The sequence below is a fragment of the Solea solea genome, chromosome 13 (assembly GCF_958295425.1).
Source record: "Solea solea chromosome 13, fSolSol10.1, whole genome shotgun sequence".
NCBI lineage: Eukaryota > Metazoa > Chordata > Actinopteri > Pleuronectiformes > Soleidae > Solea > Solea solea.
In genome coordinates this window covers 2,879,976-2,901,061 of record NC_081146.1, presented here as the reverse complement: position 1 = coordinate 2,901,061, position 21,086 = coordinate 2,879,976, and the positions used below count along the sequence as shown (strand labels likewise).

The 21,086-nt window shown below is 40.7% G+C and overlaps 1 protein-coding gene across 1 annotated transcript; it reads left to right on the top strand.

Annotated features, from left to right (window-relative positions):
- The first annotated feature begins 1,775 nt into the window (after positions 1-1,775).
- On the top strand, positions 1,776-20,950 carry si:ch211-79k12.1 (uncharacterized protein LOC568891 homolog). The gene is made up of 7 exons (XM_058648802.1): positions 1,776-1,927; positions 3,110-3,231; positions 5,937-6,129; positions 7,941-8,086; positions 13,088-13,232; positions 17,492-17,636; positions 20,173-20,950. The coding sequence occupies exons 1-7, from the start codon at positions 1,876-1,878 to the stop codon at positions 20,258-20,260; spliced, it is 891 nt and encodes a 296-aa protein (XP_058504785.1). The 5' UTR covers positions 1,776-1,875; the 3' UTR covers positions 20,261-20,950.
- Positions 20,951-21,086: the final 136 nt, after the last annotated feature.

The following is a 21,086-nucleotide window of genomic DNA, read 5'->3' as shown; positions in this document are numbered from 1 at the left end:
GTCTCACCATTAGATGCCACTAGTTCTTACACGCTGGGCCTTTAAGAGAAAGAAAAACATATATAGTGATGACGATATTCATGACAAATTTCAAAATAAAAGTATTTGTTTTCATATGAAAGGAAAGGAAAGGTCTTTATTGTCATTATACAACTGGTAGTGCACAACGAAATGTCGAGGTCAGATGGATTGTTGATCAGAGCGGCTGCGACTGAGCACGCCGCCACAAGAGATTTTTTTAAATATGCAAAATGAATTTTTAATCAACAAAAACAGACATAAATAACTCATTATAACTTGATATTAAGTTGTGGGCCGTGTGAAATCAATTGGGGAGCCACAATTGACGAGTTTGAGATATATGAAGATATCGCTTTCGAACCGATGGAATACCTATAATAAAAACCTTTATATTTACATGTACATATATTAGAACATGTATTTGAATTTCATGCTTTACATGGATTTTATATTTCTGCATATATTACATTTACATACATGCTTGTAGCAGCTGCAACCAGACATATAATTTGTATTTGTATTGATTTACTGAAGAAAATATATACTTTTCACACTCGACTACGAGCTAGTAGCTCTGCCTCAGTGTTTTGGATCCCACTGTGTACCAGGAATCTGAATTGAGGACACAGTTTTCACCCTTCACACCTTACCTCAGTGCATGCTGGGAAACAGATCAGAACTCAGAAAGTAAAAGACGAATTGGATTCCTTTTTATGGGGACCTGGAGTATGATACAGATTCACAATTTGTTTTATCTTGCAAGAGTTTATCTTGCACTGTGGGGAACTGAGCAGCCTTGGTGGAAGTGCTTTCTCGACTAGTTTAATAAAACAATGTTGAATGCCTTCAGAGGAAGTGTAAGCAAGTAAAAAACACTGACATAAAAACATATCCACAATATATCCACACAATAACGATTAAAAAACATACTAAAAGGCAAACATCTGTGTTCGTTTAGCCTTACATGAACATTTAGGTTTTTATAGGGAAATAATTACAACGCAAAAAACATAAAACCATTTCCTTCATGATAACATTAATTTAAAATTCATTGGGAATCGGCTGCAGGCAACTTCACAAAAGCAAGTGTCTCTTGTGTTCACATAAAAAAGGATTTAACAGAGAACAAACAAAGTAAGAGACTCTGTAATAGCTCCATATTTGGCAGGTATTTGCTCAATTTGAGAGAATCTAAGCCTAAGAGCAACAAGCTTAAAATAAGTAGTAATTTCATACTTGAGAGTCACTCAGTGTTAAGTGTATGAACGCCGCAGTAAAGCGTCTCTCTTTCAATATCAGTCTCTTGTTCAGCTCCGGTTAACAGCAGATGGGACAGAGTTCGCAGGAGTGAAGCGTAACGTGTTTGCTTGTTCAGTGTTTGATATCAAGCTCGGGGAATTTCAAAACAAAACATGTCACAACTTCCCTCCACTTCCACAGAAACACTGGCCTCAACAACAACAATGCACACTCAGTCTGAAAACATGAGAGGTCGGACTTCCCCCAGAGACTGATGACGCGCTGCTTCACGATTGGAGCAGCAGCATTTGTTTATTTTTCTATTTTTCAAATGTAACTCACATCAATAATATTCCAGCCTTGAATTCTCCTCGGCAAATATAAACCTAATACAGTAACACTCGTTCTTCAGCTGTAGGTTAAATAATAATAATATTTCCATTTTGAACTTGACTCCACTTCCTGAAAAAGAAAGAAGAAATGAAAGCCACACCCCCGCTGACTTGAAGGATAAATAGTGAGCAAACTTTCATTTCAGATTAGACCGCAGCACTTACACTGAACATCACAGTGTTCAGCTTTTTATTTGATAACTGAAAGGATTTTTTCACAGACATGAAACTGCTTCTGGTTGTTGCACTGCTCGCCCTGATCAAGGGCACTTATGGTAAATATGCTTTTATCTCATGGAGGAGTTTTTAGTTTAGACCTGTTCTGCTGGTCTGCTCCTGCTCTTTTGTTGTGGTGAATGTGTGTGTGTGTGTGTGTGTGTGTGTGTGTGTTCCAGGTATTACACATGTTGTGGGGACCTAAATTTGCTGACGCAGTCACATTATGGGGACGTGTCTTCTTCATGGGGACAAAAAGCAAGTCCCCATAACATAAAAATATGAAGTTTTAAGGTGAAGACATGGTTAGGTTAAGGTTAGGGTTTGGTCAGGAAATCAAACCAGGAAACCAGTGTGTGTCCTTGTATGCGTGAGGACATTTTTAAGACCCGTTTTTAGGGTTAGGACTAGAATTAGTGTGTGTGGGTCAAGAAGTTAACTCACACAATACATGACTCACTTTGATCAATTTTAAGGGGAACCTGATGACTGTATAAATGTGTGTGTGTGTGTGTGTCTGCATGTGTGTTCTTGTGTATCTTGGTGCAGGACCAACAAAAACACGTCTCAACCATAGGGGGTGAGGACATTTTTTGGGGAAAGTGAAAGTGCCTTTTTGTCTGGTCCTCACAACTTTAAAGGACGTTTTAAGAGTTGGGTTAAGTTTTCGGTTAAGGGTTAGGATTAAGATTATGTCAGTAAGAATGTTAGAGTATGAGAGTGTGTGTGTGTGTGTCTTTTGTACCAGTGAGGTGCTTCCCCCTGGCAGTTTCACGGGTTAGACGAAAACAGGAAGTCTTGTTTACATTACTGACGATTGGTTGAAAACAGTTTTTATACATGTACTGTGTGTGTGTGTGTGTGTGTGTGTGTGTAGAGGTCAACCACATATTCAGCCCCTAACTGGGAAGAATCCATCAGCTTGAAAGTGTTTGAATGTGTGTGTGTGCGCGCGTCACAGTAAATCCTCCCTGAGGTGAAAGACAAATTGGCTCTGCTGTCACTCCTGAAAAGTGGAAGAACCTGCTGGTCATGTGGTCATGGTGACATTGAGCGTATTGGCACTTTTCCAGCAGGAGCCAGGAACAAACAGCAGGAAGAAGGAGAGGTTGTTTTCAAAAGTGCTGCACCAGAACAGCAGTTTGGGTCCCCGGTGTGGGTCAACATGTCCTCTCCTCCTCCTCCCAATCTATTCATGTTGTGATCAATAACCGACATCTGTAATCTCTGTCCACATGCAGCCACTTTGCTCATTAAGGGGCCGAGCCAGCCGGTTCTGGAGGGAGACAGCATCACGCTGGAGTGTTTGTACTCGGACTCTGAGCAAAACATCAGCCAGGTCCACTTTGAGGTCTTCTCCAGGGTGAGTGAGCGTGGGAGTGGGTGTGTGTGTGGGAGAAAAACGGGAAAAGAGAGATGCATTTGGACTGCTCTCCTCTTTTACCAGTTTAAAACAAGTTGCTTAATGTCTTGACTCATTTAGACCCATATCTCTAACACCTAACATTATTTTGAATTGGTAAACAAACTATAACTGAGAAAAAAAATAACAAATTAATCTCACATTTTGATATTCACTAATCTAGATTAATCGCGATTAAAAGTTAGCTTTTCTTCTAATGACTAAATTAATGAGTAATCAGACATTTCTGTTTGAACACAGAACTACACATTGAACTATATGACTTCACAGAGACTATCAAGTGTCAACCAGGCCATCTTCAAATAAAGGCTCAGCATGGATGACTGCCATCCTGTATGCAACAAGAACATGTGTTATCCTCACAACACACAACAAATCCACCTGAGAATGTCCTTAAAAACTCAGATATTCACATTTGTCATAAGAGACAGAGAGAGACAGACACAGTAGGTGTTTAAATGAAAGTCCCCGGGCAGCTGCCAGCATATTACAGTCACTATCAGTGCCTTGAGTGGTTAGTTTACCACTTACTCTCCACTCATTGGCGTTGTCTGCCTCTGCATTAACAACTACAGTATATAAATATCACATAATGTGAGAGGAAAACAGCACTCCTCTTTTACCAGTGAATTATTATTTAAAACAGTGTTTCCCAAATCACTATATAAATCATGGCATTAAGCAGATCTGTGCTTAATGTAGCGACTCATTTAGACCCATATCTGTAATCCCCTTATAATTTTGCATTGGTAAGCAAATGGATTTCAAAGAGATACATTTTAAATATATTAAAACTTGATTCTATGCATGTTATTCATAACAACGTACAGATAAATCTCAACTTAAAGTCAGGGCAAATTCTGCCAAAGAAATCTCCCGTGACCCTTCTGTGGGTCCCGACCCGGTCTTTGGGAAACACTGGTTTCAGATAATATGAAAATGTAAAGTGATGAAATGACTGGTGAATCATTTTTTATGATGTTTTTTATTTGCAGAGTGACACACACTCTATGACCTTTATAACCTGAACACATTGGGATTGTCTGCCTCATTAACAACAATGTCAATATCACATAGTGTGCGAGAAAAACAGGCAAAGAGAGATGTGTTTGAAATGCACTCCTCTTTTACCATGTGACCAGTAAAGGTGACCATCTGTGGGTCCCGACCCAGTCTTTGGGAAACACTGGTTAAAAATAATATAAAACATGTATCCTGATTTAATGACTTTAGCAAGATTGGAAAAAAAGTTTCATTTGTTATCATGTTTTGTATTTGTGACACTGTGACACTGAATATTGACTGAACAGTGTCACACGCTCTGTAACCTTTATCACCTGAATGAATTTGCGTATGTTATGTAAATGAGTGCTTTATTCTCCACATGAGAGTCACCGGGTTTCAAACCCAGGTCTTCTTGCTGCAGTGTGGAGTGCTAACCACTACACCAACCGTGTGGCCCCTGTTTATTTATTTTCTTTAAGAAAATAATATTTTACACAAATGACTTGAAAGTCTCAACAAAATTCATTGTGATTAAATTTGAATTACCCTGAGAAGGATGCTCCATGTTGTTCCAGTCTTTCTGGGACCTTATGAATAGTAATGACCTTGTTTACCAGAAATTGCACGCCTCTGAACCACAATCACTTTATTTATTTTGTCTCCACATCACTGGTGTGTGATCGTGTTATCACCTGTTTGTCGAGACGCTCTTGGCAGAAACGGAGGAATGAGATAGAGGGAATAAACATTCGTCACTGTAATAAAAACAATCAAAGAGCAGGGAGAATCTCCAATGACAATATCTGAAACATAAATGACAATAAATAATGAAAAAACCTGATAAAGCACCCGGTTTAGACTAGAAAAATATGATGTTGCAGTATTTTCCTTCCGTTATTGTCATAAAAACACAGAAACAATCTGCTACACACCTTCCTATATTGATTCTCAAATTCAACATAGTGTTGAAAGAAAATAGGTTGTTATATAGAAGAGAACCAATTATGATGAGTTACAACCTCCAGAATGATGACAGAACGGACTGGTTGTAGTTTCAGTCAAAATACCTGGACTATGTTTGCATGTCTCTGTCTCTCTGTAACATTTAATATAACAACATACAGATACTGTCAAATAAAGCAATAAAGCCTGATACTATATTGATTGTTTGAAGTGCTGTATTAATAGTTAGTTGGTTGGCAGCCGACTGCATATAAATTATCTTATTCTAATTTATTTTAGGAATAGTTGATGCATATTTTGCAGCGTTAAATTAAAACTAAAAGAGTCAATTTAACGTCAGTTCTAATTGGGACCACAAACATTCTGGAATAGTGTTAAATTGAACTCTTTCAGCGTCGAGAGTCGAATTTAACACTATTCTTGAGTGTTTTGGGTTGAAGTATCAGTAAAAAAGTTCAATTTAACATCTGGGAAACAAATGACAATACATCACCTTTATTATACACTGTACATTCCCCCGTTTCGTATCATATTGATTTTTGCCAATACACAGCCCTGTGGTTTAGTTTGGTTTGGTTTTCAAACTTGGGTCTGATGTTAGGTCTTCAGGAAGCAGAATATAAGTTACTCATTCATGTTTCCCTTTGTTTTCTTCTCTCCTCCTCTCTCCTCATCAGTACATGCAGAGCTGGCGAACAGTGTACGAGCGATCGTGGTGTTTCTTCTCCATGTTGACCGAGCGCAAGGATAACAGTCTGGTCCTGTCCATCCCCCACGCGGCGCGCTACAGCGAGGGGCCTTATCGCTGTGTTTCCACTGCTGAGAATGCGACGGACAACTCCTCCGAGCCGCTGGCCTTCAAAGTGCACTGTGAGTGCCTTGGCTTGATAATGAGGAGCTGAAACAATGACTCAGTGTTTCTTTATTTCCTCCTTTATTTTTTACTTTCTCCATATCTGTGTTCTGCTGAGGTCAAAGAGCGTTCTGCAGAAGTATGACAACAGCCAAGATAAATACAGCATGTTTGTTTCACTAATAATATAATACAAACCCAATGTCAAGCAGTCTAGGGGAGAAACTCTGAAACGCTGTAGTTTTCCTACACGAATGGTAAATGGTAAAGACAATGTTCTCAGACAACCTGGACACAGAAAAACACATTCAAACTTAATAACACAAGAAGCCTGCAAAACAAAACAACAAGAGCAGAGCCATTGAACAGCAAGCTGTGGTAGGAGGACCACAAGCAAATGTGCTGGGAGTTTGGGGTTTAATGTATGACGCACAATTACATGAAATTGCGTCCGCAGCAGAGCTAGTCCTCCATCTTTTCAGTGGCTGTCAAATCGACAGATTGTAATGCTGTTTGATAAGCTCTTCAGATTTGTGGGGGGTGGGGGGGGGGGGGGGGATCAATAACAGGCAAAAGATTAGAATGGACAAAAGGACTGAAGGGGACAGTGGAGGCGAGAGGCCAGCAGTTAGATGGACGTGGGCCATTTATTGAGATGGAGGAGAAAATGAGCCATTATTCACAACAATGCCTCTCTAAAGACTTCGATAAGATGAAACCTATTATCATTAGTATCGATTTGCCCGGAACAGCCTGTGCCACTGGGGGGGGGGGGGCATTCATACTCCGACGTGTACAGTATGTTCAAGTGTAGTTAAAAAGTGTAATATGTCAATTTATTGTGTCGTGCAGCTCACTCTTAAAGGAGAGTGTCTGTTTCTCACTATATGGGGGTCAAATATTCTGTAAAAATACTTACTGCTTCCTTATTTGGTATATATATGTCGCACGTCACAAAATCTGTAGTCTACGACATTGTTAAGAATATGTCCGTCACTGTTATATTGTCTTTTCTGGCTTGAAACTGAAGGTTATAAACCACTCACTCACTGCACCAAAGTGATTTTAGCTTTAGCTTGAGGTGACATGGGACAGGCAAAACACTGGTCGGTGTGGATGTTAATCCGTGAGTCTTGATAAGTGGCTGAGATCTGTTTCCTCCTGTTTGTTCCCACTGGCAGTGACATATTCAGTAAGAGTAATGATTTGTTACCGCGCGTCAGGCTGGTTCTCGTCACTGCCCAGGTGTCGGTACTTCATACAACCTTCAAAAAAACCCAAACCTCTCACTTCTGTTCTATTCTCAATGGGCGGAGCACATTTGCTTGGCTAGAATATCTGTAGATATATCCACGTCCAGACTGTAATGTTCCTTTAGAGGAGGAAAAACTGGCCCGAGTTACAAATGTTACATTTATCACAAGCAAAGAAACTCTCTGCTGTAAGAAAATTGTCTTAATTTACTTGATCACGCCGAACTTAAGAATGTATGCATTAGAATTTCTTATATTTGTGCACACACGCCAATGAGTGATTGTGCTATTTCACCACAAACCAGGAGCAGGAGCATTAGGGAACCATTTTCACTTGTCACTGGTTATTAAAGCTCAAAGTAAACAGTCATTTTGGTATTTGTCATAAAAATAGATTGTTGTGCAAAACATACTTGCCAAGATTATTTTTCATTTCAGGTGAAAAGTAAGAATTTCTCAGAAACGAGGCTTATTTTCACTTTCTTGAAAATCCATTTTCTTTTTCCTTTGCAGTTTATCCCATTAAATGTGTTTTTACAGTCTTTCTCACTTCCCTCATCCTCTCTACATTTTAGACATGGGAGAGCTGTCACTGTCCAGGGAGGGCTACTCCAAGTACCTGGGTGTCCCACAGGAGCTGAAGGTGCATCCAGGGGATGATGTGGTGCTGAGGTGCTCTGCCAGCTCTTCAGAGAAGCCAAGCTACTTCTGGCACCAGGAGGTGAGACAGCCTCTGGAGTGTGCGCCGAGGCAGTGTCCTCATTATGCTTTTGGATACTTGTCATCCAAAAAGCACCCCCACCTCCCTCCTCCTTGCTCCCCCTGTCGCCTTTCAGCGTGACCTCTTTATTTTAGTTTCCCCGTCTTCTTCCAGGTCTCTCCTGGCTTTGTTTGAGCATCCTCTCAACTTTCTCGACTCTCTCCTGTAAACACACCTCTCACTGACTTCCTTAAGCTGCTCGTTGGCTGCCCGCGTACTGCCTTTCGTCTTTCACTGTATTCAAAGTGACCTGTCGGCTTATGGGCCCACCTCTCGCTGGGGATTGCGGCTTGTCCACTTACAGGGGATTAATAGTTTAATGAGGTCTAGACAAGAGCCAGTCAACCTGAAAACAATTATGTGGGGGAGATTTCTAATGATTTTTTTAGTGTTTGGTTAACCGGCATTGAATTATTCAATTGGGCTCTTCGCTGAGCTAAGAAAGCCTCGCCCGAGGGAAATTAAGACAACTCAGTGTAAAATGCTATTGTGACAACTGCGGTGTAGAACAAGAGCAGAGTTGATGGGTTGGGAGATTCACTTTGAAGGTGTCATCAGAATCACCACCGCTGCCACGAGCAGGTAACAGATGCAGTGAAGCTATAATAGTGCAGCGATGAGGATGTCATGGGAACGGGCAGACATAATGGCTAAGTTTCCTCTTTTGTTATTCTTCTTTAGAAGTTAGCTGGAGGCGGTTAATGTGCTTGTTAAAGGGTCACAGTTAATCCTGGTTTTAAATGAGCTTACAAGTGCAAATCCAATTGTGTGGACTTTTTATACGGCTAATACTGTTAGTCTTGAATGTGAGTGTGTGTAGTGCTTCAGGTTTTTGTCATATTCTGGTGAGCATGCTTTTCATTTTTAAGGGACAGCAACAGTTATACCGGTGGTCAGCAACAGGTGGCCCATGGGCCAAAACTTGGCCACCAGCATCAGTATTTGGTCCAGCAGATGATTTAAAAATGTGTTTATGTCTTTATTCTGAAAAAATATGTTCTGATTCAAAGAGATTCTGTTGCTAGAACTGACAATGAAGTGACATTTATTTGGTTTAAAACTTTATATAAAACACTGCTGTTGTAATGGATAGCCAGGTTCAGATTTTAAATGTCTGTAAAATAACTATTAGCATATGTGAGGCTCAAAGAAGAAGCAGTAATAACCCACACTGAAAAGGTGGAAAGGGAAAATATATAGTTTGTGAAGAGCATTTTTTTGGACATTTTACTCTCAGCATCTCACACATTTGTGTCTTAAAAGAGTCATCGTAACAAGTTGGTAAGCACAATGTCCACATTGTCCCCAGGCCACTATTGTTAGCATAAGGCAGCTCACAAATGAGACATTTTAAGACACTGGCAAAAAAAAAAAAATTCACTCAACCATACATTTCCAGAATTAGTCTTATTTGTCTGGATTAGACTGGATAGCATAGATATAAGGAGTATTAGGACCAGCCAAAAAAAAAAAAAACAACCAAGGGGAAAAAGCAGGCAAAAAAATTAAATAAATCCAGCACTAGAAAAAAAAAAAGTCAGGCAAAAAAAAAACCTTTTTCCCCTTGTGCATTTTTTTTGGCTGTTTTTAATTTTTTTTGGCTGTTTTTAATTTTTTTTGGCTGGCCCTAATACTCACCTCCCACTTCCAAGAGGCGTGACAGATGGACATAGATCAAAATGCCTCTGTACGCAACTGAATAGACCGACAACCATTTGGACCAATGGGATGACTTATGCAGAGTGACGGAAAATGTGTCAACAAATGTGCTTGTTGTAGTTTTGTAGGATTAATGCCGTCTAGCGCGGAGGAGCTATTTGGAGCAAGTCGCTTAAAAAATCGAAGCAGCAACTGAATCGATAAACAGTTGCTCTTCAGTGGCTGCCATGTTGAATAGATGTTGCTTCTCTGTCGTCATCACAAAGAAACCCAGCTTGTGTTCGGTTCCCTTATTCAGGAGTTTCAGTAGTTGGCCAAAACAACATCCTTGCCAGACGTGTCGACAGAGCAAAATAAAGTGCATGGCAGTGTTGGCTGTGTTCACCCTGCTCAGGTAAACCATGTTCCAACTGGACAACAAATGATTTTCAACCAGTGGGAATGTGTTTAATCAGAATTTACTTCCAAGTCAAATGACTCTGCAATAGAGTCATTCGGTTTCAGCTCTGATTGGCACAAGTAGGTGCACAGGATTGGGTGAATGAGCAACTTTCTTCTTCGTCTGCTTCATTTTAGGCAGCATCGCAATTCCAGCATCATTTGACTCCTGGTTTTCAATGAGCTAGCCCGACTATTCCCGGTCAGCTGCCAGTCGAAGATGCAGAGATGGTGTATGCTGAAGTTACCAGAGTGTTTATTGATGAATTATAGGATTTAGTGGAGCGCTAAGTACTCAAAGAGCAGTGTAAATATTTCCATATTGGAAATTTTAGGAAGTTTTAATTGCTAACATTACCTTAAAAAGTCAGAGTATTCTGTTACTGACAACTGACTGGACGTTAAGGAGCTGTAGCTTATACTTTTTAAGCAGAAGTTGTGAGTGACGCTCTGTGCATGTCGTCACATTCATGTTGTGGCCATTAGCGTAGATGTTAGCCATGAATGTTTATAGCAAACCTTACTTTTTATGACTTGGGACAATTAACGCTCAGTGGTATTTATAACACTTTATTAGCACCGTAAATTTGTTCACTTGCTGTTCAGTTTGAAGGGGATTTAGTGGAAGATACAAAATAGTATATAAAATGACAGTCACTCAGTACGTTTACAGACACACAGTTTAATCAAGCTAAGGCCGTAGTCCGACTAAGACAGGCAATCGGACAACTTGCCGAGTCTGAGTATACGGGGGAGATATATAAACTATAAACTATTGCATATTGAATTGGTTTCCAGTTGACTGTTATGTCACACTTTATGTCGCTGTCTCGTCTACTTCTACTTTGGATTTGGTATTCTGGAATACAAAGTCAGACTCCAATCTGACTAAGTGTATACATGCAGGAGGAATCTGGCTATAGCATTATCCAGATATGTAAGTTTGACTAAGACTAGCTCGATTTTACTCAGACTAACGTGTTTATATGACATTAAGAGTGACAGAAACTGAGTTATTGTCTTAGTCCGACTAAAATCAAAACTTTCAACATGCATGTCAACGCACTGATGTCAGAGCTACATTGTGTTTTCTTCTTTCTGCAACTTGTTTTGTTTCCAGTTTTTTGTGTGAAAAGAGACTTTCTAGTCTGCGTGACTGGCAGGTTCCTCACCTGGAATCATTTAGCACACCAGCGCTCATGACTCACCTATCAATGTGTCTGTGGTGTATTTACAAACGTCATAAGACCTCCAGAAACCAGAAGTGACACATTTAAAATAAAATAAAAAATATGTAATAAGAAGAAGTGGGATGTTTGATGGAGTGTGTTCAGGTATGTGTGCGTGTGTGTTGGCCCACTTTTATATTTGACAAGAAAGGATATGGTACAGAAAGTTGCATCAGAATGGCCCACTTTGACAGACAGTCACCATGGACACATTGGCCCCTGGTAATGACAGCAGGATAGAGGCAGAAACGGGCCACTGCTTTAGGAGCCAGTGGATTTGCATACAAAATGCTGCTTTGGCCAGACCTGTCCTTTATGGGAAATCCTCTTAATTCCAATCCATTCAAATTGAAATAGACTTTCTTGGCAGGAGCTGTGGCTCTCAGGAGCCAAATCATTTGCATGGTGTAATGTCTTTTTTTTTTTTTTTTTTTACTCCATTCTTCACATTTGTTTGTTTTCAAATCCAAATCCAAAGGCCTGTTATTTGTTTCCTCCCATGTTGGGATCTGTCTCATAACAATGCTGATTTTTTGTGTGTCCACAATTCATCCCGCTCCCTTGCCATCTCATTACAAGTTGTGTTAACATTGTGTTGCTGCAGCAGCATCATTCTGTGTAGATGATGGTGTTATTTATCTGGGTTATTGACTTGTGTCGCATTCACTCACTGGGATTATTGCCCAGGTAAATACACTCCCTTTGGGAGGTAGCAGCTGATATTTCTGTCTTTCTGTCTCTGTCCCAATATTACTGCCTTTAGAGATGGTGCAATACATACTATTGTTGCACATTGCAATAAAAATAGCACTTAGAATACGTTGGCAGTGGTGAATTTCTATAGTCGGGGTAATCACGAATGGAAAACATCACTATTATTTCATGTGAGTGACTTGAAAAGGCTGACGAGCTGACCAACATGTGATTTATTTTGAAGTGCCATAGGGGGACAGTCATTCTGAACCTCGTGATTTATAATAATTATTTTGTTTTTCACTTCAAATGTTCCCTATGCACAACAAATATGTGACATACTAAAATCTCTACTATAAAATGCAAAATGCAAAAAGGAGCTTACAGTTTTAGAGGTTTAAACCATCACAATATTGTCATGAATCACATTTCAATCACGTTTATATTGTTCACTGTGTATTTTAATTCATGTTTTGCCAAAATCTTTAAAGATTTTTGTATTTTTTGGTAATGTTAGTGCCATTAGTTCATCAGTTTCTTCAGTATGTGTATCTGAGCTAATGGATACTACCGGAATGAAGGTAAATTACATTGTTTGATTGTGATCATTATTTTCTTATCACTCCATGCCTAACGGAGTCTTTCCCCCGTCATTTTGTTTTCTTTCTTTGTTCCTCTTAGTTTCTTCCTTCTCTGCTGCACTTGTCAAATATGACAGATGTGTATGTTTTCCTCTCCGACTCTCTCTTTTATCAGTAAGGGTTGTTTATTCTCCATCTCTTCTCTGCTCTCAGCGGATCACAATTTTACCTTTCAACCAATTTGTCTCAATGACCTGCAAACAATCCAGCCAGGAAAAATATAGCTCCTACTTACACGGCCCTCATTCATGTTTGTTCCACTCACTTAGTCTCTCTCATTTGTCTCTGTCTTTTCATCGCAGGGTAGCGACTGGATCCTGCCTTCGTCTACGCTGACACTGAGGAAGGCGAGCGTGGCAGATGAAGGACAGTACACCTGCATGGCTGAGCATCCTTCCGTGGAGTCACTCAGCAAGAAGCGCTCAGTCAGAATCACTGTGCTGCCAGGTAAGAAAAGACCTCACATCTTCCTGGACAAGGCCGGCTGCCATTTTTACAGCCTGCAGCAGTATTACTTTCCCTCACTTCCCCTTTCCAAAAAGCTCTTTGAGATTCCTCATAAGTGCAGGGGAATTCACTTGATCCCCTGAGCCAGAAAGTAAAACTATAAAATGTGGTAATGAAACAGCTTCTTAAATTATGTCTGGCTGCACTTACGTCATGAGATTAGGGGCTTTCACTTTTTTCAAAACACAAAGTTCCGATGAATATTTATTGATACACTATTCCTTTAAGGATATTCATATATTTCCCTGTCCAAACCCCCCCCCCCCCCTTTCTCAAATGTGAGGTCATTATTAGTAGGATTGCAGCAAACAATCCGACTATGGGGTCAACACGGCGGATGATTCACACACTTGACTTGGCAGAGATCCCATTGCCACCCATTTATACGGGCTTGGGACCAGCACTAGAACAATTTACCTTTACATGGGGAGGTGGAGTAATGGACATCTGTAATATTAATGGCCAATTCGCACGGGATAAGAAATCTCAGTAAAATTACCACAATTGGGAGCGATAAATCACCTTGTCTGGTCCACAGCGGGCGGCCCTTAGACAAGGCACAACTTCTCTCACCCTACACAGTAACTGGATGACAAGAGCCTTAATGCGGAAGGGCGAGGGGGGTATCTGGTGATCCCCAAACTGCCGCCCCTTGACTTAACCACACACTTAGACGCCTCAGCCAACACCGGCTCTGTTGGAAGATAGACGCAAACAACTTCACCCTGACTTCCTGGACATCCCCATGTAAAACTAATCCCGTCCAAATAGGGCTTTAGAGTAACGAGGATTGGATTTCCCCAGCCATTGACCTAGCGGGGACTCTGATAACTGGAACTGGCAACCCTCCAGTCACAAGCCAAGTTCCCTAAACAATCCCACTACATTACTACAACGATATCATTGTCATTAGTCAAGGTTGATCACTTGTTGTGCTCCCGTCTGTGATGCCTCCTCTGCAACCTCACTCTGGGGGGCTGAGCTAACAACTAAGCTAACAGGAGAGTCTGCAGATTTATTCGTTACTGCCGTCTTTGGTGTTGAACCCAAAATATTTCCAGACAGTTTTTTTTAGACACTTTGGTGTCGTGATTGTCTGCTCAGGAGATAATATTACTGTTATCTTACTGCACTGGTGTTTGAAAATGAGAGGCCATCTTAAATAGCGTTTAGCTATGAGCGTGTGAACCATCACCAGTGAAGCTAAACTACATTTTTTTATTAATATATGTAATAATAACTCTTTCTTTTGGTCAAAATTCAATTATGAGTTCATCAGGATGTTTTTTCAATCAAGGAAAATAAAAGAAAACATTTAACTCTGAATACATATCAAAGAAAGAATAAAGACAAAATTATGGAGGTAGCTATTTATACTTTAAACCTGAAAACTGAAGAGACACATCAAAGAGGTTATCTGATTTTTTGGGTGTCCATCTTATGTATCCAGGACAGTTAAGACCAAGAAGGACTCAGTATATATTGACCATACATGGTCATAGCATTCAAAAGGGATGGAAAATGAAGCTTCCATAGTGGGTTAAACATTGAAACCCAGGAAATAGGGTGGAAGTAGCAGTTAGTGAACACAATTCGCAAAAACTCAATTTGAATGGAAGTTCATCGTAAAATTAGCTTCTATTTTTCACTTGATTTACATCAGTAAATATTTTCCTGAATAGTTAATGGCCTTAATGTCTAGTTCCAGGTCTTCTTTAGTAGAACATGATACAGATTTAGTAAATTATGCTTCCATTTAGAGGAAACAGGCAATAGAGCGTGGCAGATATGAGTGGACACCGGCATCCGCTGGTATAGTCCAATCTGACCGATCAAATTTGTGCAAATCTTGAGCATTCACAATGGGATTTTGTTTTGAAACCACACCTACATACATTAGTCTTTGTGCACTTCTGCTTATTTTCTCTAATGGTTTTTAAGGTTCAAAGTCCAAGTTTCCAAGAAGTCAGAATAAAAGTGACAACGCAACATTAGATGCATACGTGGAAGTTGTAATCTGTGTAAAACCTTTAATGCCTTCTATGTTTGAGGATGTCTGAGTCTTTTTTTTACCTGCTGCATGAATTAGAAGGATGAAGGAAGAAGACTTCCATGTGATGACATCACAGAAAACACTGCAAATTAGGGAAATTACCAGTGAAATGTCAAAGAACATAGCAGCGCTAACTTTAAAGGACGAGAAGATAACGTAACACTCCAGAAAAAAATCAAAATCATCATCTGACCTTTCATTTTTTTTTTCTCTACAAACTTAGTTAAGTGCAGTTCAGAGCTCAGAGTTATTATAACTTATTTCTTTTAATTATATTTGTCCTAAAATGAGAAATGAGATGATCTGAGAGTGCATACTGTGGACAGACACTGTGTGGTGTTCATGCTTGTGTTTATAGATGGACACCTGCAGAATGACAGTTTGTCCGCATGTGTCTTATTTCTCGTGAAACGTGAACGCCACAACCGAGTGCGGTACTAATTTCATTACGGTGTTATAGCTAATCTAATTTATGGCTCTTCATCTATCTTCATCATCTTTATCAGTGACCTGTGAGACGACTGCACCGTGTTAACGTGCTGCAGTTTTTTAAACGTCCTCCCCTCAGCCCAGCACGATTCATGGGCTCCATGATTTCAATCACTGAAATTACACAACCTCTAAAAATGCAATTAAGCCAATGCATGTTATTTATTATGGTAGCGTTATCTTATTACTGCCGCAATTGACTCATTGGTCACTGTGCTCCACACAGTGTCTCCTCTATCTTCTCTGGAGCACATGTACTAATTAAAAAGGTAATCATTTCTAGATGCTGGAATAATGTTTGCTCACCCTTGAAGGTGTGGCAGGCAAACGCTGCACGTCACTGCTGCGGCTTTGAGTTTTGCACGACAGTGGCAGCGCACATGCCTGATGCAAAGCTGTGGGGCTCCAGCTGCCAAGCCACCCTCTTAAAGTGACAGTGTGCTTGAATGAGGTGCTGACACATAATCGGCGTTACCTGTGCTTTGTGGGCCCCTAAGCCGAGACCCAGGTTGGGACATGAGGAAAAACTGGTTTTAAGCCAATTAATGAAGGTCTCACCTCATAAAATCTAGACCTGCTTAAGTCTATGATATCATAACAATACGTTTGCTGCTTTATCTTGACGTTAGTCAACCTTTTGTGACTGAAACTGGAGTTTGAATTGCCTTGTAAACATCCCACTCCCCACACCAAACTCCACAGAGACAACCAGTGCTTTTACATCACAGCACACAGTGTTGTGTTGGTTCACTACTGCCTCCACCAGTTACTTCAAATGTGTTGTTTTGTGACTTCAGTGTTTGGAATCCTTTGTTCAAATTTACCTAAGTGACACATATTGACCAAAAAAAGGCAGCAGAAGAGCAGCAGCTCCTTTTTTCTCTGAGAGCTAAAATGCTGATTCTCTCTATGGAATTTGGTGCAGGAGAGTGAGCAGTTCAGAAACGTTAGTCTCCAGTAGAAAAGGGGCGGATTCCTTTGAGATTAAGAGGTGAACATGAGTCATCAATAAAATATTGTAGACTTAAGCAGGTATAGATTTAGGTTTTCAGTGAGACATGTCTCAAGCTGGTGGAAAATAAAGAGATACTGCGGCATAATATTAGTTACATAATGTAAACAGCAACATAAGAAATAACAAAATTCCCCAAGTAACCCCCTCAAAATAAAGACAGGAGCCCTTCATTGTTTTCATGCATGAGTTGATCGTAGTTGAAACAAGCCCCTGCCCTCCCATTGGTTTCAATATTTTGTTTAATCACTGCTGTCTTTAAAAGTCTGTACAGGTATCTATTTATTGGCTTGTTTTCCTAAAAGTATCTGAGGAAACTATGTGGAACTCAGCCAACATTAATTATATTATTTCCACCTGTGGTTTTGCGACAGTAAAAATGGCTGCTAAACAAAGGGCCCATTTTCATTACCTTAAAAGCGTTGAATTGAATATGAAAGCATTTTGAATGATCACAGGCTGAAGATACAGAGTGTTGTGTATGGAAATATAACTGTATCAACTTCAGACGTTCACTTTTTCTCACCTCAAACATACAGGAGGTGCTGTTTGAAGACTTGCCCACAGGCAGAAAGCTCAGTTTAGATGATTTCAGATTCCATGTGATGCATGTATCCCTTCATGTCTGACTGTTCCATCCCACAGAGGACGCCCCCTGGTTCGAGTCCAGTAATGGCCGTCTCATTCTGATGACCTCAGCGGCTGGTGTGGCTCTCTTGGTGTTCATCCTCTCCATGAGTGTGTTCCTTTGCCGCAGGGCCAAGCAAACCAACACCAGCAAGGGACCCATGTAAGAAAGGACTGTCAGACTGTTTGTGTCTGCTCCTCTCTCATGATAAACAATCTCTCCGCTCTTTGCTTGTGATCTTCCTCTTAAATCACTCTCAAAATCTGATGTATATCACGCCTGTGTATGCAAGCGCGTGTGCTTGTTTCATTCCTTGACAATGCTTTATCCACCTTTCCATTTTCACTAACTCAGCTCCAGTCTCTCCTCCTAAAGTTTGATTCATACTGCAGATATGGCTGTTGCAGCACTATTTCATTCTGTCTCATGTGATTGAACAAGGGCAATTTCACTTATAGTGTGTGTAGTCTGAGGGCCAGTGTGCGTGTGTGTGTGTGTGTGTGTGTGTGTTACACGTGTCTAAAAGACCTCTGCTCAAATGCACAGACGAGTGCCTGGTTGCTTTAAAAAGTATTATCCACTCTGAATACGAGTCAGCCTCAGTCGGACTGACCTTTCTTGACCCCATCGCTGATCTCTTTCATGCTCCCTCTCATGCTTCCTATGAAAAGCCCAGGTTATTAGCACCAGGTTGACTTCTTCGAGAGTATATGAGCTATAACCTGGGCCACTGTGACGATAAGATCATTAGCGGAATTCCCATTAAACCTGTATGCTCACAGTATGCTAATTGTGCACCATGACCCTATGTAGCTTCGCTCATTAATTTCTTTTCCTCAGGAGCTGAAAAAAAAAGTTATTTCAAAAGACAGAATCTCCATAAATGTGTGTATGATTTCACACAGGAATCATACTCTTATAAAACATATTTCTTTGCAGTTTGAGCAAAAATGGTTTTGCTGCCACTGCCTGACTGCCAATATGGACAATCAGATGAGGCCCGCTGCCGCTCCCTCGTTATTGATCGAGAGAGATTATGACTGGCATTCATTAATGCAGAGCTTTTTGCAAAGCCTTTAACTCTACAGAGCTCCCCCTACAGTTTGGAGTACATATTGACACAACACCACCGTAAACATCCATCAAGTCTCCCCACCACAGATTTAATCATCACAATGATTCCAAAGCTGCTAAATTAGGGTATAATTCATAGTTCCGCTTTAATTTGTTCAAATTTATTTTGTTGTTGTTTTAGCCTCTTTGCTGAAATGTCAGCTACTGCATTCACATTTTGCTAATGGCTATTTTAGCCCACTCATTGTCCCAGACTCCCCCCCCCCTCCCCTCTTTTTTGGTAAACACATTGAAGCAAACACACAATTCACTACCAGACCCACTCTCCCACTCAGCTCTCAGCCCACGTCTTGGCATTTTTCAAAATCAGGCATTGGATGGAGCTAGCGTCAGAAGACAAGGTGTAGTTACACTTTAAAGAAATCAAAGACATGAAATGAGAGTCATTATAAAATGACAGTTCAAAGACGCATAGAGCCACCGCACCTATTTACCCTACATACTCTACAAGAGCAGAGCATGTGTTCTCTCTCCCAGCTGGTAGCTAGTTAGGAGTTCCTGCAGCTTGTTCTCGACCCATCATCTGTGTGGTGTCAAACAACTATTGTGTGATTGGCCAGAAATTGGAAGTGCAGCGTGGTTAATGTGGTAATGTTGTCATTTCCTGTGAGGAGTTCTGCACTTGAGTTTCTTGTGGTATGAAATGTTCTTGCTCTTGCCACCTCAAGAAAACAAACACGTTCCTCTGTTCTTGCAGAGGATGTCCAGGACTTAATTAATGACAGTGAATTAGAACACACACAAACCAGGCTCAGGATTATAGTGGGCAGCACTTATCTGGGCAGCGATAGCGTCTGGGTATCATGCTCAGGTGCATCCCAGCCCCTGATCCGTCTAAGGATTCCAACAGGCAACCCTCCGGTGTTAAAAAAGCCCAATTCCCTATCACTTGGCCATGGGCTGCCAACTTTTGTGAAAGCTTTGAAAATGCCAATTTCTTTCAGCGGATCAAATACATGAATTTTTTATATTCCTTGACATTATTGTCCAACCTAAAGCTAAACTGTGCAATCTCAATCATGTATGAATTAGTGACTTCCATTCCCCTCATCTATAGCGTGTATGGGAAATTACGGTGGCCTGCACATACCAGAAAGGAAGTCGTTCTTCTTCAGTTGTGTCGTAAGCTTCCATTTTAAAAACACAAAAAAACAAGCTCTGGCTCGTTTGTGCAGTTGGTGGAGCCAAAATGGCCGCCTCTGTAAAGCAAGGCCCTGGCCCAAAATAAATACATGTGAAAGGCAATTATACACTTACACAAACATTCTTCATGAAAGTATATTTAGTTTCTGCCTATGAATCAATTAAGGGACTATGTGTTCAACCTGAGACAACAGCAGCAGTGTTGACACTGTAGTTACTTCCTGTACTTCACCGAATTCATCAAAATGAGCATGTGTGTACAAAGAGAGACAAATGGACTTTCTCATCAGCAGCCATGTGTGGCTCCACCGCTCAGTTCTACCCTATAATTTCCTCACTTATTTTGTTCTAGTGCCTACTGGGAGGTCGATACACTGATAATCACGCTCCTCTGTCTTTCCCCCTCTCTCCCTCTCCTCAGTGATGACCACTCGCAGAAGAAGCCCATCTACAAAGGCAGTTCAGAATCCCTGCCCTCTGCCTGCGGAGACAAACAGCCTCTGGTGTGACGGCACAGGCTGCTAGAAGGATGAGGAGGGATGAAGATGGAGCGAGGGAAAGAGAAGATGGAGTAGATGGCCAGAAAATGAGAGATGGCTTTGCCTTGAAGAGGATAGTTAAGGAGATGGTTTACTTTTAGGGAGGAGGAACGGAGAGAGGGAAAGAAAGGTGTTATTGGTAGACAATACATTGCGAGTGAAATCATAATAAAGTAATTAGCTGGATGTAACAACTGCAGGGCAAATGATTGCTTTAGAGCCGCGCCAGCTGCTTTGCTTTTGGGTGTATGCAGTTACACATCGGGAACAAAAACGTGGACAATTTTACCGTCATTTATGCCGCAGCGTGGCAAATGGTGAGCTATGTACATTCTCAACAGAAATGATGGGGGGAGGGGGGGGAGAGATTCTTGTGTACTGCAACAGCTGAAAAGACGTGTGCAATTCTCACCGTTGTGTTGCAAAAATAATTGCTCAGCTGTGTATCGTGAATAAACTACTGGGTGAAGGGACAAACTTCTTTTTTGTTAATCTGTTTTCCGATCGAAAGTGGAGCCATCTTAAGGTTCTGTTAAAATGAAAATGATAATTCCCTTAACATGACAGCCTGCAGGCTATAAGCACATTGCACTCTATACTATTTAAATTGTTGTACTTCTACGTATCTGTCTCTTCTACATTAAATGGCTTTTTATTGTCCTTGTTTGTGCCATTGATTTTGTTCCACTTCAGCAGTACAAAAGAGATTGGGGATTATTGACATCATGGTGAAGGCAGAGCATGCATGCTTGCATGGCTGCACATCTTCTTGATCCAGTGCTATCTTGGTCTTGCA